The sequence below is a fragment of the Mauremys reevesii genome, linkage group 2 (genome assembly GCF_016161935.1).
Source record: "Mauremys reevesii isolate NIE-2019 linkage group 2, ASM1616193v1, whole genome shotgun sequence".
NCBI classification, from domain to species: Eukaryota; Metazoa; Chordata; order Testudines; family Geoemydidae; genus Mauremys; species Mauremys reevesii.
Genome location: NC_052624.1, coordinates 210441725 through 210468115, shown reverse-complemented (window position 1 = coordinate 210468115; position 26391 = coordinate 210441725). Strand labels below are relative to the sequence as shown.

The window sequence follows — 26391 nt, the reverse complement described above, 5'->3', positions numbered from 1 at the left end:
AGAACTGGGGTAAAAATCTGTCTGGGGATTGGTCTTGCTTTGAGCAGGGGGCTAGACTAGATGAGGTCCCTTCCAACCCTGATATTCTATGTTTCAGAGGGGAAGTGCCATTTTAGGTCCTAAGTTCTGAACTGTTACATCAGAGTAACTCCACTGAAGTCAGTGGAAATAATTTGGAGATAGACTAACATAGCTGAGAGTTGAATTTAGCTGTTAGAGTGTTTTTATGTAAAATAACTATAGTCTGTTTCACATTTCCACTGAGCCTTCACTAGTGAGTGACCTCCTCCTTGAGAGAGACCAGAAAGGTGGCTTAATCATCTTCCAGCAAATACCACATGCATAGGGAACTTCATCAGGTCTTGTAGGGCTAGTTGATCAGTTACACACTGCCCTCACCCCACACAACCCCAAGAAGGAGAGGTATTCTGGCAGGGGGGAGGAGGTAGATTGAAGGGAGGTGAAATCTGGCCAGACCACTCCGATCTCTGGCTCTTCTGGGCGGTTGGAGTGACCCACCTATGGACACTCAAAGCCATCATAAAGTAGAGTAGCTCCTAGGTTTAAAGCTACCTCTAACTTAAAACTACTTTTGCCCCCTTTTCTTTGGCTGTACTTCCAGAGTCAGGTCATTATATATGCCTCAGATCCTGGATAATTAAGTGTATGGATTGTGAGAGACAGTGTTTTTCAGCTACCGAAATAATTCAGTGAAATCTCTTACTCAAAACCATGTCATGGTGTAGAATTCTGATTTAATATCAAAGGGGGTGATTTTCATAAGGTGTAAACTATGGTATAATGTGGAGAGTAGTAATGTTTTTGTTTCTGGTCTTCCCCCTTTCCAATCTAGTTCTAGTTTTGATGTTTGTAGTATGGATGAAACGCCGTGATAAGGAGCGTCAGGCCAAACAACTGTTGATCGATCCAGAAGATGACGTAAGGGACAATATTCTGAAATATGATGAAGAAGGTGGTGGAGAAGAAGACCAGGTGAGAAATGTGGTTAGTGCTTCTAATATGTGGGTTTAGACCTGAAGGTGCAATAGATCTTCTTTTCTATTACCACATTATATAACATAGCCAGTTCTTGCAATGAATTATACACATGCTGAGTAATAAATAGAATCCTGAAAGCAGACACTGTTTTCTAGTGAGGTCTCATCAGTTTTACAGGTGTCCAACTCCTGCTTTTTGCATGAAATACAAAACCAGTATCTTGTCCACTTATAGGCATTAAGCTTCCCTTCACATTCTGGCCAAATTCCAACTTGGGTAATTACATTTAAAAGAAAATTAAAATACCCTGTCATTTCAATTTTTAAATGGTGTTCTTCACTATCTCTCTAAAATACTGTTGTGTAGTGTCACGGGTGCAGAATGGCTAATGCATTCCACTCTGAACATCACTGTATTTCAGTGGTATGTGAATGCTTCCTATATTTTAAAGTCAGTAAAACTCTTTGGGGTTCTTGTGGATGAAAAGTCCTTTGTAAATACTAGCTATTCAGATATTGGCCAGTGCTGGAGCAGCAGATTAGAAACCTTTTACATTTCAAATGTGTATCAAGGAAGAGGGTGTTGGGTATTCCATCCCCAAAGGAGAATGCTGCCCTATGATATGATTACAAGTTGGCACTGGATGCATCCACCTCCCCTCCACCTCTGGAAGCACCATCATTGGAATACCAGGATGCTGGGACAGGTAGACATATTTCTGGTGAATGTGCATACCCTCCATAGATGAAGCTTTCTTACCAGTGTTGAGTACTGAACATGTGGTAGAAGAAGGAGCTGCAAATGATAACAGCTGGGAAGGGAGGGAGAGTCTCCTTGTCTCCCACTGCGTTAAGGTTTGTACCTGCAAACAAGAAGGCTGAGGGATATTTTTATAAAATTAAGGGATTTGGGGCATGACCCCATGGACACCTCCTGAAGATAAATCGTGGGGTTAATACCTCATGTGGCTCATACACAAAGGCCTGTCACTGCAGTGTTAGGTTCTTAACCAAAATGTACACTCAAATACTGAGGTGGGGAGCGGCTTCAAGGGAGTGGGGAAAGGAAGGGCTCCAAAAAGACATTTTACCATGTAAAATATAGTGTTCCATCTGAGTTTAACTGGGTAATAGGCATTCGTAGTTCTTTTTGTACAGTGTAATGGAAAATGTAGATATAGGAAATGCATGTTTGAAATGTCCCAACAAGTTCCCTGCAAGTAGCAGTCACATCTGCCACAGGCACTGGGCATAGCAAGGTATTGCAGATGCAGAGTTACCTATACAACATTGTAAACGATAGACGTTAGCCATTAGCCATTTCTTAATGTTTATGCCTTTGCCATAAACGATAGTAAGGGAGCTTTCTTCTGCTAGCTCCCATATTTTCAACACTTTCAGAATAGCAATTGAAATTGCAGTTCTAGTCTCTTTTCAAAATAAGGCCTCCTAGAGAAAACTGCCGCCCTTTTAGTACGATTAAGGTCAATCCAGTGTGAAATTAAACCAAGGAAAAATTGTATTGTTACTCCACATCCACAAGTGACCAGTGAATGACAGAGAAAATGCTTTTTATCAATATTAACTTTAGGCCAAAAATGTCAGGATTGACTGAGCAAAAAGCTTTGGTGGAAAGCAATAATATGATTCCAGAACACTTAGGAATCAAACCAAACCTTGTCTTCCACAGCAGAATAAGGTTCCATGTTCAAACCTTCTGTCACAGCTCAGTGAAAGCACTGCATATTTCAACAGCAATATATGTTTCCCCAACCAATGGCTTTTTAACACTTTATTTATTTTTGCATCCCAGTCATTTAAAAATTGTTTAAGCTGTATACATTTTTGAACAGCTAATGATGCACGTGACATTTTTAAATTTTTCCCTCATGTACCTTGGGGCACTTGAATTACATGTCGTTCAATTTAGTGCTCAGATATGGTGATCAGTACCATAGAAATGTCAATTAATTCATTAAATAGTTGTTGTAGTGCAATTTGAAATTGAATTACTGTGAGATGTTCTTTTATTACCAGTCATGCAGTTTTTTTTTTTTTCTGAGCTGCTATTGCAAACATTGCAAAATTCCCAAAAGACGTGTGTCACCATCTCACTGTCCTCCTACAAGGAATCAAAATGGAGTTTTCAGTAACCAATGACATGACTGGCTGCCTTTGGATGTTGTGTCCAGCTACGGCTCTCATTCACAAGTCATGTGAATGAATACCTTATGCCAGTGTTTCCCAAACTTGGGATACCGCTTGTGTAGGGAAAGCCCCTGGCAGGCCAGGCTGGTTTGTTTACCTGCCCCGTCCGCAGGTCTGGCCAATCGCGGCTCCTACTGGCCACGGTTTGCTGCTCCAGGCCAATGGGAGCTGCTGGAAGTGGCGGCCAGTACATCCCTCAGCCCGCACTGCTTCCAGCAGCTCCCATTGGCCTGGAGCAGCGAACCGCGGCCACTGGGAGCCGCGATCAGCTGGACCTGCGGACGCGGCAAGTAAACAAATCGGCCCGCCCCGCCAGGGGCTTTCCCTACACAAGCAGTGTCCCAAGTTTGAGAAACACTGCCTTATGCTATTTGATGTTTGAGATTTTTACAATGGTATTTGATGGGATGGCATGTGACTGGCAGTATTTGAATACAAACTAAACGTTGGTTCTTTCTCTAGTTAATAGAAATCTCTTTCAGATTAGCATTGAGTTTTACACCCCCTTTGAGTTTTACATCTTGTACATAATAGTGATGGTTCTGTGTCAATATTTGGTCATTCTGATTTTTAAAAGCAAGGCAGCGATAGCCTTGTATTACAATCTGTATTACAGATTCTCTGTGTATTGCACTTTCTCCCTATGTCCCAGTACTGGCGAGGGGCATGATTTCTGTCCCTTCAGCGCTGACTTGTCCTGTGGTAGGCAGAGGGCTAGAGATGAGTGTGAAGGTTACCATGGCCAGCACATCAACAGATACATCTTTCTGATGTCAGACAATATCACCACTGTATCATAGGCAAATACATTTAGATTGGCAAGAGACACTGCCCGGCATAAAGAGGTGATGTTCCATTTAAGATGGGTATAAAGCATCTCCTAAGTACTGAAGACAGCTGTTGACTCTTGGGGGGAGGGGAGGAGTTGTTTATTTTACAATGTTTGTTGATACGGTCAATTGAGTACAAGACGCGAGATTGTCAGCTGGTGTAAATTGGTATAGTTCTATTGACTTCAAAAGCTGAGGATCTAGCCCAACATTTTTATAGGGAATGAAAATCGTTGCAATCTGAATATTATCTCATATTTATCTCCTGGATTTACATATCTAGTTTAGGCTTTAGACAAGTTCTGTAGTCACCAATGACAGCACTGATTATGAACGGATTACCTGACTCTGAGGTTGCCATCGTTAGTAAATGTGATGGGTGCAATAGACAAATGACTGACACTATAATGCTCTCCCTTGACATGATGTGCACTCAATTTGTAACCACTACAGTCAGCTCTAAATATCAAAACCTTATTTTGACTCAGTGTTAATGCACTTAGCACATGCGTGCAACACAGTTGATATATATAGCTTTCACAACCAATGAACATCAGTAATTCATTTTAAAATATAAATCAGGACACTGATGTGATTTACATGGAGCCACTGGGATGTTACACTTGGATGTCAAAGTAAATGTTGACCAAACAGCATTGAATCGTTCCATTATTGTCTCATTGTTTTAGGTTATATAACAATTTTTCTTTAGTATGTTACATACATTGATACTCAAATCTCCTATTAACTCTGAGACCAATTCTGGAATCCTTATTCCTGTTGAATAGCATTTATGCAGTTGGTCCATTGAAGTCAGTAGGACTGCTTAAGTGAGTAAGTGCTACTCATCATATGTGCTGCAGGATTTGGACCTATTGTTTTAGACTTATATTTTTATCTTGCCTACAACCCTCTTCATTCCAAGAGTTTCTAAGTCAATGTTAAGATTTTTCTGAGTATATTTTCCCTTAAGATCTTAGTTCTCTACAAGAGACACTCTTATTCAAAAACTATTCAGAAAGCCCACAGCTCAGATGTTTGTCATCATTTTGATTATAAGAATTATTTTATGTATGAGAGAGAGACAGAAATCATTCACTGGCATTATTATACTTAGTAATATTTATTTTAGAGGTGATAATCAGAAGATTAAAAATAAAAACAGAATGAACTTGTGCAAGAATGGATCTAATTTCTAAATTGCACATAAAGAATTTGGCATGTTACAGAATGATCAAGCTTATTTATAATTCCTGACAATTAGAAGAACAAACTTGTTCCAGCACTTAATTAGTGAAATATGCTTTATATTTGAGTAGCCCTCTGAGTTTATCCAGCCAGCCTTTGACTCTTTCTGCTCTCTTCTTTAATATACCAAAAGAAAATATACTTAAGGAAATGTTAAGTAATCTATTCATAGATACCTAGATCTTAAGACCTGATCAGTTTTGTGCTGTGGACTCTACTGGTATTTTTCTTATATATTAAGATATTGCTTATTTACCTTATCAAAGTGTAAACTATCATGTTTTATTTTCACCTTCCTATCAGAAAGTGACATAAAAGAGCTTATCAGATCATTTTCCTTCATCATTTAACCTTTGTTTTGTGTTATATAAGATTGGCATTAATTTTATATCGAGTTCTTAATGATAATGAATAAACTAACTGTTGTAAGCCAGTAGGCATCTTCATTATTATCATTAAAAGGAAATTCCTACTGGGATCAAATTTTGCGTATTAAAATTTTTTACTTTGTTTTCTGAATGATTACATACAGTGCTCATGTGCAGGAATTATTTTCATTCCTTTGTGAACCATTACCTCATTATATAAAAGGTAATGTTTTCTTAATTCCATTACAAAAATCATTGCAATATATTTTATCCTATCTAGAATCTGGGGCCTTGTATAGAGCTTTATTTGCAGCTTGGGTTTAACTTTCACTTTTTACTAATAAAAAATGATAGCTGGTTCCTTGGTTATCTTAGGAAATTATGAAGTTGTAGTGCTCCAGGTAGATTGATGATAAAAACGAATGGGAAAAAACAAAGCAGCAGAAAGTAACAGAAAAGTGAATGGAAAATAAAAAAAGCCATCAACTCTTGGTGCAGATACAGCTTTTCATAAATAGCAGCACTCCTGCAAAACTGCACCACCTGTGTAGATCACTGCACTCCCTGGAGCCTATAGACCTGAGCCTGTCTAGGATTCAGCCTGCAAGTACACCTTGTAGGATCGAGGCCAATATTTTCAGTGTAAATTCCCTCCCAGGTTAGGGTTTGGGGGTGTTTTAATATTATTTAAGAGGTAACTTAAGCTAAGTGGGTGCAACAGCAGACAAATTCTGCTGAAATTGATAGTTCTTCTAGTGAATGGGTCTGAGCCTTAGAGATGTGTAAAATCAAATTGCAATATGGAGTGTCTGGGTATAATTTCTAAAAGTCCTACATTTAAAATAAAAGGCAGCTGTGATTACACACAGTTACTTTGGCTATGCATGCAGCTTGGGTAATTGTATCTGAAAATAGCTAGTTAGGTGGCCAACTAGACATTTGTGTATGCAGTCATGCAGTTTATGCACACAGCCACGGGAATTGTGGACAGTCGTATTTGAACTCTTATGAGTTTATTCATGGATCTGAGCATTATCTTGAAAAATTGGCCCTACTTGTGCACTGTTTTGTATTTTTACAGAGGTTGCTAGCCCGTTCACTTGATTGAGAATCTGGCTTGTGCAGTTATGATACATATTCATGTAGACCAGATCCAGTTATCTAATTACACACAGTATAATTCACTGTACCACAACAAAAATCTGTTAAACTCTTGATAATGATTTAAGTAAATATCTTAACATTCAAATACAACCAGAGCAGCTGGTCCAGAACAGGAAGAGAAGGTCATAGCTGCCCCGTTCATCGGAAGTCTGCACAAACCTGCAATTCAGACAGAAGGGACACTACCCAGTCTGAAGATACTAATAATACTCTGTCAGGTTTACCTACCCATTTTTAGCTGCTTCTAGCCACAATCAAATACAACAGGCATTGCCTTTTAGCATTTTTTAAAATTACCTTTGGAGCGAGGACATTGCTTCCACATTAAGAAAAAACATGGTATATAAAAATCCTCTTTGAGGAAACAATCTTGAAAGATGCCAGTGTTTTGCTGTGCATTTCTCTAATTAGATTAAATTAAATTATAGATGTATGCATGGTGGAACTTTGTGGCACGAGAAGCACCTTCTTCTCTGGAGTAGTGTGGAAGGATGCATGTTAACTGTGGCATGTTAATGGTGTCCCTAGCCCCTGTTTACCAGAAGCTGGGAATGGGCAACGGGGGATGGATCACTAATGATTAGGTGTTCTGTTCATTCCCTCTGGAGCACCTGGCTTTGGCCACTGTTGGAAGATAGGATATTGGGCTAGATGGACGTTTGGTCTGACTATGAGTATACTTCCAGGGGTCCCAGCACAGTGCCTCTTGCTACCCTTGTTGCAAAGATGTAGCCTGCACTTATGAGACATTCCCCTGTAGGTATATGCTGGGGGAAGAGAGGGCAATGGCTCCATCCTATTGAATTGTACAACCTCCCCCTCGGCTGCTAGACTTGTTCCCTCTTTCACTCCAAGACATGTAGACAGGATAAGGCATAATTTGGCCAATTTCAGAGCTACAATCTTCCAAACTCTTAACAGCTTTCAAGTACTGATCATATCAAAATATTTCCTGTTATTTTGTTTTGTTCCAATTTGGATTGCACAGCTGTATCAAATACTTGCTTTGCCCCAATCAATGCAACCGTGTCAGCTTTCACACATTACATTTGGGAATATAACCTTATACTTTGCTTAACACTATCACCTATATAATGTTTGCTTATCTGTATAATTTAAATATGCATGGCAGCAGTCCAATCTTTAAGTTTTACTTAGGAGAACTGATACATTGTAATTGGATTCCCTTCAAATACACCTGATTTGGGTTTTTTATGAATGGTAACATTTCTCCTATCTGTAAATCATTTTGAGATGCTTAGTATGAAGGATGTTGCATAAAAGTACTTTGTATTGTATTCCTGATGCACTTACTGAAACCCAGCAAAGAGTCCTGTGGCACCTTATAGACTAACAGACGTATTGGAGCATAAGCTTTTGTGGGTGAATACCCACTTCGTCACGCATGAAAGCTTATGCTCCAATACGTCTGTTAGTCTATAAGGTGCCACAGGACTCTTTGTTGCTTTTTACAGATCCAGACTAACACAGCTACCCCTCTGATACTTTACTGAAACCAGTTTCCAGTTATATATTCCTTGGTATAATTAGTTTTTTTTCCCCACAAGCAGTAGTGTCACATACTTATTAGAAGGTCAGTTGTTGGTCCTTGAAATTACATAAGAGATTGTTCTTGATAATATTCACTGCAGACAGTGCCATTTGTTAAACTAAACCACTTTCAAGTATTTTTCATTCAGTTATCAGTCAGAGATAGTTGTCAGCCAGTTGTGAGACAGAGAAACTATATGCGCACTGTGCATGCTTTTCTCCTTATAATGATAGCATTACAGACTCTAATAACCATCAAATGAGTATTTCTAGGTACGTCTTTAATGTAGTTTACCATACTTCCCTCATTTAAGGACCTATTAAGTTTAAATATAGGTGGGCTCCTGGGATCATACAGCTGTTCCTGAATACAGCACATACATTAGACGTAGCTATTCCAGAAAAAGGTCTGCCCGCTGTCCAAAGCAAAATAAATTGGAGGGGCTCAAAGCATCTGTGTAGTGGCCACTGAGCACCACTCTCCTGCTGGGATTCTGCAGAGACCCAATGGTGAGACCTTTCCTGCCCCCAATTAGTGATCAAGACCTGATCCCATAATGCTGTTATAAGAAGGAAAGTTTCACCTGCTCAGTAGAGAGTTGCTCCTTTCTCTTCCCTTCATTGCCATGATGGGAAAGAGCCTTCAGGTGGGTGCGCCCCCAACCCAGTCTCCTGTCCGTCAGTGGTATTTGTAATGAAGATATTAGCCAGGGAGAAATTACAGTGACAACACTCTCTTAGACTGCTGAGAAGACTACTGTCTTCATGTAATTGAACTGCTGAGGGAGAGTGTTTTGTTGCTGTGGGAGAAGTTGAAGCTTTTTTTATTTGAATATGTTTACTTAACCCTTTGGAGACAAGTGAGCATATACAGGGGGCCTTCCCCAGTTTCCTACAGTCAGGTTTTGGTACTCACTGACCTAAGTCTTTGGAAGGAAGGTTGAGATTGGATTACAGCTATCTTACACCATGAAAGGGGAGAGGCTTTCAATTTAGGAGTAAGGACTGGTGGGGGACAATTGCTCTGTAGTGTCAGGAGGAAGTTGTTTAGTCATATGTCAAGGGAATAGGGGAGGAACCTCTCTGTTTGGAGTGGGATATACTCTTGGATGAGTAATTGGTGGGGATTGTAAAATGGCATATTATCTTATTCTGGTAGTTGAGAAATTTGGTATGTGCTTCCAGGTTCTATGGAGGTGGAGATCCAGAAAGGAATCAACTTTGGGGTTTTGAACCCTTTTACCCACCTCCTAGTTAGGAAGTGGTTAATTTCTAGAGCTTGGCCAATTTGTTGACATTTAATACCTGTCTCATCCGGTGTCTGGGTTCAGGAATGCAGGGCAGGATCTAACAGTGACCCACATCTCCCCTCAGAGCTGTCCATAGCAAAGTCATCACCACTCATGATTTAAAGGGATATTGTCTACTTTATTTTTTTTTAAATAGCCTAATTCAAAAATCTCAAGTTTCTGTTAGCGCACCCTTTCAATAATATGTCCAGATTTTTTTTCTTTATACCTTTCTTTAAAAAAAGAAAGGGGAAAAATTAAGATTTTTCTGCTTCAGCGCTAATATTTACAAGGGTATTTTCAGTGAGACTGAGAAACAATACCAAAGGCAACCTGAGCTTCCTGTCTCATATATGTATAAGACAGTGAGAATATACAAAGTGCCACCAAATGCACCAAGAGAACAAACTGAAAAATAGTGAGAAATCATATATTTAGCAAACTTATTTCAGTATTTAGCAGCAATAATAGGCAAAATATTTCCTATTAAAAGGTAATATTTTTTACAAGTTGATCATATAATGTAGTCATCTAGGATTATATTATGGAGATCTGGTCTGATAATTTGGTTGGCACAATACTGGCACAGTACAAAGGGGTACTGCAATGAGCCTGACCTAGGAGATTGTTGGGAAGGAGACATAGCTTTTTGTATCTGATCCAGTGCAAGAGCTGCCTAGTGTCAGGGCTGGGCTGTGGGTGGCTTGTGGGCACCGGTCAGCTACTAAATTGCAGTCAGGAGATGAGTAGCGGCGTCATGTTAGGTCAGGATACCAGGAAGTTAGTGTCAGGCCCCAAGTTATAGACAGCAAGCAAATAGCAGAGTTAGGGACAAATTAGGGTCAGAATCGAAAGTCTAGGATGTATAGCAAAGAAAGGTCTAGAAGCAAGCAGGCAGTCTGAAATATTGCTCAAACAGCTCCCCATGATGGCTTCCCAGTATACCAGCATAAACCAACTAGTGGGCTGTGAGGGGCTGCCAATCAGGCTATGCAGAGCGGTACTTCCTGAAGAGCCTAGCTTCACAGGGTCCTCCAGCATAAACCCAGCCCAAGCTTCCAATGGCAATGCAGAAGTATCACTGGCCAAGAACATCCCAGGTTCTAGTCCTGCTGGTTCTTCTTCGAGTGCTTGCTCATATTCATTCCATATTAAGTGTGTGTGCTCACCACATGCACCGGTGCTGGAATTTTTCCCCTCAGTAGTATCCGTAGGGGACCGGCTCTGGCGCCCTCTGGAGTGGTGCCCGCATGGTGCGGTATAAGGGGTGCTGCCGGCTCCCCCCACCCTCAGTTCCTTCTTGCCACCAGTAACGGTGCTGGAACGTCTGCTGCTTCTACTAGTGCTACCTGTTCTCTGTTCTTGTGAACTTGCACAACCTGTAGTTTAGTTGTATATAGGTTGTATATAGTAGTTGAATTAGTTACCCTTAGTAGTAGTTTAGAGTCTTTGTGAGTTCCGAACGGAACTCAGCCTGGGGACGGGGCATGTGCTACCCCAAAAAACAAAGACTCAAGGAGCCTTGATCTTTTTGGACACAAAGTTTATTAATCTTCCAGTCTGCAATTGAGAGTGGCCAACCACCAGGCCCTCCTGGGCCGCTCTGACTTTAACATGTGGCAGGCCATGGCCAAGTTCGAGGGTTCCCTTCCTGAAGGATCCTGGAAGGAATTCTGAGCAATCCTCGGTGAAGGCACGGCCGCAGTCAGGGCGGCCCTCCAGGCAGCGTCTGACACGGCAGACTGTGCCACCCATTCCATGGGCTCCGCCATCTCCATGCAGCAGGCTTCCTGTCTGCTCCTCTCAGGCTTATCTAGCGAGGCTCAGCAGTTGATACACGACCCTTCCCTTCGACGGCCAGGCCCTGTTTGCAGAACAGACAGAGAGCAAGCTGCATGGTTTAAAGGACTCCCAAACCACCCTGAAAACTCTGGGGCTTTATGTCCCAGGCCAGACACATAAGCAGTTCAAGCCACAGTAGCCTCAGAGGGAGCCAACCTTGGCAGGACTTGCCTCACAAGAAAGCCAAGGACCATAAACGCTGTCCAAACCACGCTCCTCCACCGTCTGCTCAGTTGGGCTCAACCCGAAACAAGCAGGGGGCCAAGTGATCATTTTGAGGGTATGCCCGAAGGTAACCTACCTGACCAGCGGTGGGCAACCTGCGGCCTGCATGCAGCCCATCAGGATAATCCGCTGGCGGGCTGCGAAACAGTGTTTACATTGATTGTCCGCAGGCACGGCCGCCCGCAGCTCCCAGAACTCCAGATCAAAGTGTAGAGCCCATCTCTTTCCTCATTCTGGTCGTGAAGTGTTGCTGTCTATAGCAACAGACTGGACAAGTAGTTGGAAATGCTGCTTGTGTGGCTTTGGGCCAATTTAGAATTATTTTGGTGGAGTGGTTAGGATCCTGCACATGGCTCACTGATATATGTATATATAGTAGGTATTGATTTTAATGATGTTTTAATGGTATCAGAGAATAATATATGCTGATAATAGGCACAATATGTACCTTGGTGAATGTTCCATGCCATCCCTGATAATGACATTCTTGTGAGATCAGTTTCCACAGCTGGAAAACAAGGCAGGGGAGTATCATAGACTGAGCCCTGGGAACCAACAGGTCTAGGTGGCTGTGTAAAGACAAACTTGGCATTAGTAGTACCCACTTGCAAAAGGGAGTAACCTCCATAGTTGTAAAGACCAGGAATATTTAGAAACTTACAAAAAAAAGAGCCCTAACATATTTAAATTATTGTGCCTGACTTGTCTGTTATTGTATTGCTGTATGATTGTTGTTCAAAAAATGCCTTTTTTTAACATCATTATAAAAATTAAATGATCAGAGAGGGTCTCACAGTTGTATTAAATTGATTATTAACCATATTTTCTCAAGTGTGTCCTCATGAAATGCTGAGTACTCTGACGTTTTCCACATTTGTGCGGGTGTGGGAAGTATACTTAGTCTGTTTTCATAATTTTCTAAAATTTAAATCTAAATTCTGCTTTGCCTGTACTTGAATTTTCTGATAGTGACATTTTGGCTTATTTTACTTAACAGAGGGAAAGAATGAAAAGGATGAAAAGCTCTTTCTTCCTTTTGTATACCTTTCATCAGTGCTTACATTGTATTGACCGCACATACTATTTAGTAGAGACTGCTTTATTATTCTGTTTTGTGTATTGAGCACTTTAAAGAGGAAGAGTTTACCAGCTAATTAAAAAACAGGCAATAAATTTTAAATGTATGTAATTCCATTCCCAGAGCTCATCAATGCTGTTCCACCTTTTTTAACTACATATTTATGGCCATCAAAAGGTCTCAATCCCAAAGCTGAGGAACAGTAACAATTTTTGGGATGGAGAGTGCAAATGACCATTTGTTAACAATTCACTCAAACAAATTTTACTGCTATCAGCAGACCTGTCCACCAACCCCATCTGCACAACCCCCTTTATTAGTCATCTTCTGAGGGTCACAAAGTAACATTTTCAAAAACAACCTACGTCACATTTTCTCAAGTGCCTTTAATGAGACCCACTACATACAGAGAGCTCCGATTATAAATGGTAATCTTTACTAGGCCAATTCTATGTAGAAGAGTAATGTTAAAAATCCCATAATATCATTTAACGTTTCCAATAAATACAGTTGGCAGGGTTTAACTCCTTACATCTTCCTCTGAAAGTACCTTCAGGACCATAATTTTAAAAAACAATCTTTATATTTAATTCAGATGATAACCAGACATGGCATAGTCCTGATCTAAAGATTCATGGGCCAGATCCTGATCCCCACTTCAGTGTGCAAAGCATCCAGAAAGCCAATGGATCCAGCTCCATGAGGAGTTCATCCATACAGGGGACCACCACATCAGCTTCTACACTCCTCACAACCCAAGTCCCAGAATAGGAGGCATGTCTCAGAAAATGTGGGAGTGAGTGGCCGGGTGACCCCTGGCTGCTGGAATGACCCTTGGGGCAGTGGCCAGCAGGCATAATGTAGAGCAGCCTTGAGGTTATGCTACTTATATACCAGGGACTGGACTGGCATCCAGCTGCTGGGCACTATTCAGATGCAGCCCAGGATGGGGATTTATATCTTAAATCTATAGATATTTAACTAATTAAAGTTTTTTTTCTCTTCCGTTGACATGGAATTCATAATGCTATGCTAGTGTCACCAGTCAGCCAGAGTTCTGGATCTGCAGAATCGAGTACTTAACGATCAGATCCAAGAGTAATCTCCAGAAAGTGCTTAGAATTAAAGCCAAATCTGAGAAGCTTTGTACTTTTCATGACATTTTCCCCCTTTAGCTTTCCTGTTATGGAAGCCACATGAAATCAGCAAGCAGTCTTAAACTCAGTCTTTGAAGATATTATAAAACTGCATTACTCTGCACTTGCGTATGTCTCAGAATGAGTGTGTCTGGCATTTATTTGGTTTGAAAAATACAAGTCAGATTTGGCATTTGTGCTACATGCTGTAAATCAGCATTTACTAGGCAAATTGTTTAGTGCTACTCTAAATATTTGTTTCTCAGTGGAAAATTGATGAGCTGCACTACAAAGCTGATGGGATATAGACATTTGACATGGTATTGTGAAGGTAGACACAGAGTATAAAAGAAATGATGGTTTTATTCATTATTCATGAATGTAAATGGCAAATTTCCATTAGGATACCTACAGAATCATTCTCAATAAATGTTATGATTTGCATGGTATGTCTTTTGCTGAATGTGTGCTTTTTATTTTATTTTCCTATAAAAAGTGTTGAAAAATCTCTGGACCCATTTTCTTTGTTTCCTTCTTTTCAGGACTATGATTTAAGCCAGCTTCAGCAACCCGATACCATAGAACCAGATGCCATCAAACCTGTGGGGATCAGACGGCTTGATGAAAGACCAATCCATGCAGAACCTCAGTACCCAGTCAGATCAGCTGCTCCTCATCCTGGGGATATCGGGGACTTCATTAACGAGGTAAAGGAGAAAAAATCGTTTCCTTGCTGGATTGGATAGGCTTTTCTATGTTGCTAATTGCACTCTGCATGAATAGCTGTTACATTTGGAACATAATAAATTTTTAAAACTTGCTTATACAATTAAAATGACCTTGGTAGATAGAAATAAATATGGCCTTTTTAAGTGCAGACAAATTTAATTAACTCATTCAAATAGAAAGGGAAGATATGTCAATTAACTTTTGTACATTTGTATTAATTGCATTCACACTATGTTATCAGCCTTAACCACAATATCTCCAAGAGGGATTATACCATGGGTTCCAAGTAATAAATAGACTAACAAAATTATAATTTAGCCTAAATTCATTTATTAATGCAGATTAATTTAATAATGGGAGAAGTTCATTTTGATTTTCCTCACACATTACCCTTTGAATCCAGATAATAGTGGAAATTCAATGCCTTGAAAAAGACCAAAAGAGTTCCAGCAAACAAGATTAGTGAGTAGGGCAGCTAAATTAAATGTTATGTAAGTGCTTTAAGTACTTTCCTTGTCAAAAGAGTTTTTAAGAGGCTCTGTGCCTTTTTGATTCTTGCAAAGTAACAAAGATAATTGACAGTGAATGGAGATTTAGAATTTACTTTAAAAGATATTTTCAGTTATGAAAGAAATATTTGCCTACAAACATTTTTTAAAAGTATTGTTATCATTGACCAAATGTTTGGGTATATCTAACTCATTTGTTTTGTGGAACTGGAAATGCTAGACATTTTAGTGTGTTCTTTATGCTTATTACTTTGGGCAGAAAAAATATTAAAGAATAACTTATCATTTATATTCTCTGACTTTCTCAAGTGTTTGTTACCTGAATAAACAGTTCAAGGTAACTGCTGATTGGAGCTAGGAAAAATTTGCAAAAATGCTCTTTCGAATATTTGATTTTTTTTAACAAAATCCCTGTTGTGATGTTCATACCTCTTTTGTGTTTGCTAGAATATTTGTTGGATGCAACGAGATTACTCCCAGGAATGAACACGGAGACCTCCCTTTCTAAGTGACCATATTCAATTTCGATGAGCATTCAAAATTTGTATTAGAAATCTGTTTCTGAGAGTAGCATTCTTCGAATCAGGGAGTAGAAACCAACCATGTGACAATATGACCAGTCACATGGCTAACATTTCAAATAATAAATATTTGAGAAAATCACAATTTGCTTGTGGACAGTATGGAATCAAGTTGGGGAAAAGGTGAAATTCATCATGGGTCCCTTGTCTCCATCCTCTCCCTGGGGATGATCCTAACTTCCTTGCACAACCAAACAAGGGCTAGAGATGGTCTAGCTCCATTTTAATTATTTCTTACATATTATTCATCCAGCTGTTCTTGTGCCATAGTTTCTGCGTGCTGTACAATGATGTTATACTACCCAGTTGTGATTTATTGTGAATGTGGACGTGCTGGGCCATGGAAAGGGGAAGTCGAGGCAGGGAGCCTACCTTCAAGGCACCTTCTCCTCGTGGCCTCAGGTTGGCTGTGCAAGTGGTTGCCTGGCTTGATTTACCTCTTCTGGTGTCTTCTGCCCAGGAGCAGATTGCCTGCCTGCATCCTCCTTCATAATGGCATACGGAGGCCTTGGGTGTGTGCCCTTCTGCAGCAACCCATGGCATGACTGGACTGCCTTCCTCATTTGCCTCTCACATGATGGAGTCCCCAGTAACTCCACAAAAGCTTTTCACATATAAATAGCTCTTCTCCAAGGTTAATTTATTTCAGAAGTCCCACAACCATAATCCAGAATTCCCCAGCACGGTGCAAACATCGAGTCTTTCAAGGCCTAACAGTCCATCAACACACTAAGTACAGCTCTGGCATCTCACTGCACTCCAGTACAGCTCCAGGATCTCTCGCCTCTCTTAGACTTTCAGAAACGCTTCTGGTGTCTCTCACCACTCTTCACGCCAACCCCACTAGTTTCCACCTTGTTTCCTTCCTGGATAGGGTTCCAGCACTTGCCCAGAAATATCAGCGGGCTGACCCCTCAGTCATTCCCCAGACTCGACCCTCTCTGGACCCCTGGCTTCAGCTCTCTTGCTGAAAGAGCCAGCAGGCATCTCCCTCTGCTGTTCTCTCTGGCTCTGGCTCTAGCTCTGGCTCTCTGGCCTGGGGACATTTGTAGGTGACCCCCTGACTGCTTTCCTGCCTTCCGCTTTCACCAGCACCACTCCTCCCTGTATTAGGGGCCTCCCCTCCCGAAGCTCTGAGCTCTTTCTCCTCTCAGAACTCTGGATTCTCTCTTTCTCTCTAAGGACTCAGCATTCTAACCTCTCCCTTGCCTTTGGGGTGTCTCTCACTTCTAATTTCTAGGGACATTACACCAAACTAGGGCGCACCTGGATTGGAACAGGAGAGCTGGGCCCAATTCCATTTAAGGGGCCAACTACCCTGTTACAATTATACTTCAGTGTTATGCTTTTTTTTTTTTTTTTACTTTGCAATGTAGGGAGCTGTTCCAGCAAACCGTTACTCACATGAGTAAACTTCTACCAATGTAAGTGGCACCATTGACCGCTATGTACGTAAGGGTTGGTGGACTGATCCTTGAATATGTAATGCATTTCAGAAACACATCATTTTATTTTTAAGAAGTCTTTATAACAGTTACTTTTCTAATGCTAAAAGGGTTTTTTAAACCATTTAGACTCAAGTTTTCAGCACCTTTCTTCTGCAGTCCTCACCGCAATGCATCATTCTAGCACGTGGCATCAGCCATAAACAATGAGCTACATCTCTTGCTTGTGGAAGCTGGAGACAGTCCAGTGTTGTTGCTTGGGGCTCTTCAGACTAAGCCATGCCCCTCATGAGCATCTGCCTCAGGTTTTGCCAGTTGAACAAGTTGGAAGTTTGGCTTATCCTGAACAATTGTATTATAATTTCAGTTTTAATTTGTTTTTCAGCAGTGGGAAGTCTCTTTCTGTTCTCAAAAAACTTAATATTTTATTTAGCAAACCCCCAAAAGCTCATAAGTCTTTCCTTAAGTACTCAAATGGAAGTTAACGAGCTTGGGAAGCAGGAAGATGTCTTTTCAGGTGGTTCCCAGGGCCCCATGGCAAGGTCTTTGTCCAGTCAGGGTACTGCAGCCTCACCCCCATTTGCACAGGGCAGCAGTCACTCATGAGAAACTACAACAAAAGAGTTCCCTTCTCCTGCTGGCTATGCTTCTAAGGAGGGCAAGCTCTCTGCATCTGGCGATGACCTGGAGAACCATACACTCAGATTTTTCCCTGAGTGCTTTAATACTACAGCTGCAAGGCAGTCAACCAGGCAAAATGAAAGAAGAAGGTCCCAAAACTAAAGAGAAATATCTTCCCACCGAACAAAAATAGATGTTTCACCTATTTTCCTCCTTGGAGGACACGGCAGGTTCCGAATGGGAAGTCCCAGTTAAAATTAAAATGTTAAATAGAATCATAAAAATCTCATACATTTACATGAACTACCACAGGTCCCTAAAGTCAGAAGAGGAGTCGCCTCACACAGACGTCGATACAAAACATGACTCAGACTTTGAGACAAAAGACACCTTGTGGGAAGTTCTGTGAAGCCCTCATCACCAGCCATGTAGATAGTGTTAGCAATCCCAGACCTTGCAGGATCAGCAGCTGTGGATCTAAGGATCAAAAGGATTCCTTGTCATTGTTCAGGAAAATGTGTTTGTGGTAACCTGGTGGCTTACTAGCCTCAGAGAATGATTCTTGCTTTGTGCGAATTTGACTGGGTTCAGATTTTAGACAGGTTCAACCAATGTTTATATAAATTATTGGCCTTAATGTGATTTGCTTGAAGAACAAGGTCTCTAATTCAGTGGCTACAAGGAAGCTGTGCCTACATCCATGGACAGCAGGCAGTCATCAGAGTGGATACTCTGCAGATCCAAGTCACAGGTGAAAAGCTGTTGGGAGAAATGCTAGAGAAATTAGCAGCAAGGAATACAAAAGAGCTTGAACTGTCTTTACCAGAATTGGCAATGCAGTCCCTTTGTCTACTTACCAGCACCTAAAAAAGGTGTTTGGAATGGAACTTTGTAATGTGCATTTGCATACAGGAGCTTCAAAGTTCTATACAAGCCTCTTCCTTTCATTCTACCGTATGCACCGAGAATCTTATAAAAATGCAGGTAGTGCAAGGCTTAGATTCCTAATCATAAGAATGGCCATACTGGATCAGACCAATGGCCCATCTAGCCCAGTATCCTGTCTTCTGACAGTGGCCAATGCCAAGTGCTTCAGAGGGAAGGAACAGAATAGACAATCATCGAGTGATCCATCACCTGTCATCCACTCCCAGCTTCTGGCAGTCAGAGGGTAGGGACATCCAGAGCATGAGGTTGTATCCCTGCCCACCCTGGCTAGTAGTCATTAATGGACCTATCCTCCATGAACTTATCTAGTTCTTTTTTTGAACCCTGTTACAGTTCAGGCCTTCACAACATCCTCTGGCAACAAGTTCCACAGGTAGACTGTGAATTGTGTGAAGAAATTCTTCCTTTTGTTTGTTTTAAACCCGCTGCCTATTAATTTCACTGAGTGACCCCTGGTTCTTGTGTTATGAGAAGGAGTAAATAATACTTCCTTATTAACTTTCTCCACACCAGTCATGATTTGATAGACCTTTATCATATCACCCTTAGCCATCTCTTTTCCAAGCTGAACAGTCCTAGTCTTTTTAATTTCTCCTCATATGGAAGATTTCCGACCCCCTTAATAATTTTTGATGCCCTTCTGTATATGTTTTCCATTTCTAATGTATCTTTTTTGAGATGGTCCAAATTACTCAAGTAATACACAAGGAAATCTACCTAACTTGATGAGGAATATGTAACTGAGTATGCTGTACCATCCTAATGACTTGCCAGTTGAAAACAACTGTTAAAATATGCAATGCTTTTAAAACATTCAAGCATTTTGAAAATATTAAAACAGTTATGCTTAATAGATAACCACTTTCCAAAAAGAAAAGAATTCCAGTTGTGACTTTCAGTTATATGGTTTGTGGGCATAAACAAAAATTACCACAGGGACTTGCTTGCTTTGTCTGTTTCAGTGGATAGATGAGCTCTAATTTTAAGGAAAAAACTCCTTTTCTTCCAGTCCAGTGTACAAACAAGTTGGTAAGATAAGTCATGTGTTATTAGGAATCCTCTGTAGACATTCTGCATTCTATTTTGAGTTTTTAAAAAGTGGAACATTATTAACACTTAGAATACTTGAGGATTTGCATACCAGTGTAAATTAAGCATATGTTGCAATAGCTTTATTCAGTCTAACAGTACATTTTCAAGAGTCAACTGTCCCTGAACAGAAATCTTAGAATCATAGAATATTAGAGTTGGAAGAGACCTCAGGAGGTCATCTAGTCCAACCCCCTGCTCAAAGCAGGATCAACACCAACTAAATCATCTTGAATAAATTGTGTTATGGTAGAGAGCTTGAGGCTAAAGATCTATTTCTAATCAACACAGGACATAGCCTGAGGTAAATTAAATGTAAATCACAAACCAAAGGCCCCATCCCATGAGATGCAGAGGACCCTTCACTCACTTTGAAGTAAAATTGTTGTTGATGGTGTTGAGGTCTTTGCAAGATGGAACCCTTCAATGTGCTCTCTCTTCAAAAGCCAACTCTTAGATTGTTACAATTGTTCATATAACCCTTAGGCTTCCCTTCCTTATTCCCAACCCCCCTCCGAGCACCACCAAACACATCTCTCAGATCCGATAAAGAACTAGGAATTTATGAAAATGTAAGCACAAGAACATTGATTCTCTAATGTTCCCCATTTCTGTTCAGGATTCTGTAGTTTACCTTTTCCTGTCATTTGGTAACAATAGCTAAAATGAGAGCATTATGTGTGCTTAGCTTATGTAAACATAAGGTTGCTGAACCGCCTTGATCAACTCTGGGTGCAAATTCCCCTTTCTCCTTCATGCCTCCTCTGAGTAACAGGGGCCGGGGCCTGGGCAGAAAGAGGGGAAAGTTGAAGCCAAATTTGTCTGAGTAAAGTTTACATCTCCACTATTGAGGCAGCTTAGCCATCTGGCAAACCTTCTGTGGTTCTTAAGATCGGAAATTCCAGTCCAAATGACCTTACCGGCTCCTTTAGACAGGGACTCCTTCTGGTAATGAACACATCTGAGGAAGGCATGGAGAGCTAGTTAGTCATAGAAATAGCACCAGACAACAGAAGTAGATGGCAGATTGGGTTAGTGTGGTGATTGTATTCAGCAACAGGAAGGGGAAATTGTCTCATTTTAAATTTCCCCTGTAAAATTTAGTAAATATTTTGCCAAGGATATATTGTGGAAAATTCACTTGTCCTCCCAAGAGTTACTGTGTTTAAATTTGGAGCGTCAGAAGATGAAATAGAGAGATTTTTAACCTTGCTTTAAGTGCAAATGTCAACTTCAGTTTAACCATGTTGATATCACCATAATGCTGCCTCCTGGTACCTTTTCTCAAGGACACAGTTTGCACATTAAGTACAGCCTCTGGAACAGTGAACTTTTCATTGTCGTTCTATCCTGTAAACTCAATGGCACAGCAACAGTTTTATTTTGTCCCCTGCCAGCAATGGATGCTGAACCAGGAAAATCCAAGTACCAACTTGAAAATAATAAGAGATTGTTCAGTCTGTAAGCCTAGCTTCATGCTGTAGATGGCTGGTGCTTGGCAGAACTTCTGCTGTTGCATGGGAAAACTATTTTTATTTACAGATACCGATTAAGCTAGTATCCCAGAGTCAGACTCACAAGCTGGCCATCCTGAGAGTGGATCAACTGTGAAAACTCTAGGAATAGCTCCAGAATTTCTGCTCCAGGCCAGCATTGTGAATGGCTTTTACAAGATAGCTCTGATACTTTCCACATAACCTCTTCAGCTGAAGCAGGACTTCTCTTCCTTCCCCGTTACCTACATCCAAAAGGATGGGAGTCTGTAGCCCCGAGCAAGCTTAAGGGACTGACTGAAAGGAAGAACATTCAACAGTGTAGACCCAGCTATATATAGCTCAGTAAGTAAAATTGTGTTTCTGTTTCAAGAGCAGAAATGAACAAAAAAGGCTAGAGCTTTGAAGTTGGACCAGATAAGACATTGCACTCCAGCTATAGACATTTAGGATGATGGACTCATTTGTCCTTATTATAGCTATCAGGATAGAAAACTCAGAAAAGAAATATAACAAAGGGTGCCAATTATCCTGGTTAGGTAATTCGAAAAGATGACTGGAGTGCTGGCTACTAATTACCAGCTCAGTGATGTTGTACAACCCAAAGCATTTATTTAAATTCTAGAAATGTTCTTGGCTGAGGTTATTAGTATCATAAATATACAAAAACTAAATATCCTGAGCCAGGTTCTCTGCTGCCTTGTGTAGTCATGTACACCCATGCAAAGGGGGCATAATGTGCTATTAAATCATATTGCTAGCACTGTACACTCATTTTACATATTTATGAATGGTTACATAAGGCAGTAGAGAATCAGGCGCATAAAGACTGGTGTGTCTTTTCTTATGCAGATCTGACATGTGGCCTGATTAACTGATTTAGTGATGTTTTCTAGAAAAATCAATGTCCATGCCTTAGACTGTTACGTCACATGATTAGACCTACAACATGCCATGTCAAACCATATTGAATGAATTTTACCGAAAAGGGATAATCTCCAAGGAAATACTCAATCTTGCAGATAATCTGTTTTGTCAGGAAGCTGTTCTCCGAGAAATTTTTAAGTGCTAATTTAAGAGTGAGAGGCTTGACAGGGCCCTCACTCTTAAATTCTTCACTAAGCCTTCTAGCATTTTGGCTGACAATTAATCTGTGGACAGTGGCTGCCAAAGTAGATACTTCAGCTGAAGGCCTTGAAAAAATTCTGCACGTTCAGTGAAAGAAACTGCAGGCTTGAAAACCCCTGAAGATGGTGACTCTATTTGTATTGTCTTCCACACTTCAACCCTCTTTGTTGAGCCTTTGTGGCCATTCCTTTCATTATCACTGAGATTCTAGCAAAGGGTGCTAATTTAACCTTCTAAAATCTGTAAGGCCAGACAGAGCTTTTAGGCATAAACCTGGGTAAGAAGTTGGTTCAGGGAGCCCCAGGAGAGAATTGTTTCAGAGAGAGAGCGGAAGAGAAAGAGAGATTTCCTTCCCTACTCTGCCCTTGCTTCAAGGGAGGAGTGCTTTGGATGTAGTCCTTTTCAGCAATGGCTCTGTTAATCCCTCACCCACTAGCTGCTGAGGAGAAGTGTCAGGTATGTAACCATGGTCTCCGATTGTATTGCCATGACCCTCTAAATCCCAAGTTTCTTTGCGGCCACTCAACACTATCACTTCCCGCTGCGGCCCCTGGGCAATGGGAGAGGGACAGAGCTTCTCTGGTCTTGGGGCCACAGTGGGGGAGGGAGGGTAGAATTGGGTGGAACTGTGGGCAAAACGGACAGGGCTGCAGGAGAATGGGGTGGGGCTGTAGGCGGGGCCACAGGCAGAAGGGGAGGCGTGGGGCCATGGTTCTGGCACGGGGCTCACCACTTGTTCTGGCCTAGGGTAGGAGACCTTCATCTGCTTCTGCTTGCAGCTCATTTGAAGATGTATCCTGTGGGCTGAGAAGCCCTGCTTAAAAGTCATGGAGCATTCTGGCTCTCTCCTTGGTTGGCAGATATGGATGGCCACAACATCTGTCCTTTAACGCATCAAATTGTTTCACCAAAATACAGTCTCTCATTAAAAGCCAAATTCTAGGGCGTGCTCCAAATCCTTCAGGACTTCCCCTAAAAATGAAATTCAAGTCACTTACTTCCTCAGGACAAGCTAAAGTGATCTTCTAAATCATCTTCAGGATGTTGATAACTGAAATCCTTCATCTACAAATGACAACATAAGTCATGCCCAGCTTTGTATTTATTTCAAAATGTCCTCAGAAAATGAAATATTGTCATCCCTCCAAAATGAGATTGGCAATAGCTGTCTGTTATCCCTGCCTTGAAATAAGCCCCACCAATAAAGCAAACCCAGGCTGTTGTATTTGCCAGATCTGTCTTATTCCTACTTCTTCACCAAACCTTGGAGCGCCATTGATAATTATGGTAACACCCAGGGTGCTGGGTTTCTTTGGTTTATGTTGCTCAGCCTTAGAAGCAGAATTTTAAAATTATGGATTGTCTTTTGGCTGTCTGATAGATGGAAGACTTTGAAACAAAGGTTACAATCACAAGAAAGCAATAATTGGAAAAAAAACATTAACACATGTCTAGATTTTTTTATCGTATATGTAGCTTTGATCTCTTGTGAAATGTATTATTTGCACTTGTGACGTGATGCACGAGAGCTTATGTGTGGTCATAGTAAAACTCATAAAGCCTAGGCCATTATGTATTAATGCTCTCTTCCTCATGGTGGGGCTTAGAGGTAAGTGGCCTGAGTGCTGAAAACTAGGAAGCAGGAGTGAAGTTAAATATCTCCCAATTACTTATTTATGGAGATACCAGTGTCTTGTGGCATATGCAGATTAATCAAAGGCCTACTGTCTTACATGTGACCATGTGAGACCACTGTTGTAATTTATCTATACAAACACACTTGTCTGTCCTATAACCTTTCCTTTCTTTACCCATCCACACCCCTGACTCCAATGGTTTGTGGTTTTGTTCATGTTATCATAAACTGTCCATATCTTAGTTCTTCTTCAAGTGATGGTCCCGATTGTATATCTTACATTATGAGCTCTCAGGCTCAGGGAATGTCTGTACTGGTTTGTACAACACCTAATCTCTGTCTGGTTGCTATTGCAATAGAAAGAACAGTAATAATAATGTTTTCTAAAGATGGTGTAACCATATGTTCAATTAAATTCAAAATCAGCTAATGCTGGGAACTTGACCATAAGAACAGAAGACTCATTACTTATATTTTTGAAGTTTCAAAACTATGAATGCTGTTTCATTAGTTGAAATCTGAGGAAATGGATAAGAGCAAGAATCTGTTTTTCTCAGCCTGCAGTGGATGTGATAGAATTGAGATATTCTTGTTACATTTTTGCTCCCTGTATCACATATAGAATTTTGTCTTTCTTCTTTTCTCCTTATTTCAGGGACTTAAAGCAGCTGACAATGACCCTACAGCCCCACCATATGACTCCCTCCTAGTCTTTGACTATGAAGGTAGTGGCTCCACTGCTGGATCTTTGAGCTCTCTTAACTCCTCAAGTAGTGGTGGTGAGCAAGACTATGACTACCTAAATGACTGGGGCCCACGTTTCAAGAAACTTGCTGATATGTATGGTGGAGGTGATGACTGAACTTCAAAGTGAACTTTGTTTTTGGACAAGTACAAACATTTCAACTGATATTCCCAAAAAGCATACAGAAGCTAGGCTTTAACTTTGTAGTCTACTAGCACAAGTGCTTGCTGAAGGCTTTGGCATAGGCTGCAAACCAATTTGGGCTCAGTGGGAATATCAGTAATCCAATGCTGTTTGGAAAAAAATATTGAGCTCAGTTACACTTGAATTTTACAGTACAGAAGCACTGGGATTTTATGTGCCTTTTTGTACCTTTTACAGATCGGAATTAGTTTTATGTTTAAGGCTTTAATGGTACTGATTTCTGAAATGATGCATTAAAGAGACAAAATATGTTGGGGTGGGGAGGAGTAAATTAAATCACAGTATGCTTCAACATGTTTTTGTTACATTGCATTGCTTTTATTAAAATAAGGAAATTTTAAAAACAAACAAAAAAAAACCCCTCATGGAGCCATTTTATTATCTGGGGGAGATGACCATGAGATTGAAAAATGTACATTACTTCTAGTTTTAGATGTTAGGGTTTTTTTCACTAAAATTCTAAAACTTATGCAGCTGGTTGCAAATAAAGGGAGTTTTCATATCACCAGTTTGTAGCAGAATTGATTTTTTTTCCTTATGGTAGAATGTTAGGCACATTTTGGTCTTAATCCATGTACACTTTTTTTTAAATTTCTGGTACTGTTTTTTTTTCCACTTCACTGTAAAAATGGTATGTGTACATAATGTTTTATTGGCATAGTCTATTGGGAAGTGCAGAAACTTCAGAACATGTGTATGTATTATTTGGACTATGGATTCAGGTTTTTGCATGTTTATATCTTTCGTTATGGATAAAGTATTTACAAAACAGGTTGCAAACAAGTGACATTGATTCAATTGTTGAACTGTAGTTAGAGTACTCAAATTTATTTTTTATTTTTTATTTTAATTTTTTTGGTTTGGGGCGGGAGAAAAGTTCTTAGCACAAACGTTTTACATAATTTGTACCAAAAAGAAGACGGGGTGGCCTGATACTGGTGGTATTAGTAAATACACAGTATGTTGGAAAAAGGAGCTTTTGAACTGGAGAGACTTCTGACAACAGCTTTGCCTCTGTATTGTGTACCAGAATATAAATGATACACCTCTGACCCCAACGTTCTGAATAAAATGCTAATTTTGGATCTGGTGGCTGGTTTGGACTTCTTTTGCACTTGAGCAGCTCTGGTTGTGGCAAAAAAAATACAAGATACTAAAGCTTCATTGAATAATAGTGAAAAAGTGTGTGCAGTTTTTCATCATTCAGTACACGTGATCTGTGAATAAATTATATGTAGGCTAGGAGAAAGTCTGAATTTTGTTATAAGTTTGGAAGCAAAGTGCCGAAATGAAATAGGAATAGGCTGTAGTGTTACTATTAAGGCA

The 26391-nt window shown here is 40.4% G+C and overlaps 1 protein-coding gene across 1 annotated transcript in view; it reads left to right on the top strand.

Moving 5' to 3' along the window:
- Positions 1–26150, top strand: part of CDH2 (cadherin 2) — a 173278-nt gene extending 147128 nt beyond the window's left edge. The window contains exons 14-16 of the mRNA XM_039525283.1: positions 854–993; positions 14480–14644; positions 24772–26150. Coding sequence (XP_039381217.1) covers positions 854–993; positions 14480–14644; positions 24772–24978 — 512 coding nt within the window. The 3' untranslated portion in view covers positions 24979–26150. The remainder of the gene's footprint in view (positions 1–853; positions 994–14479; positions 14645–24771) is intronic.
- Positions 26151–26391: the final 241 nt, after the last annotated feature.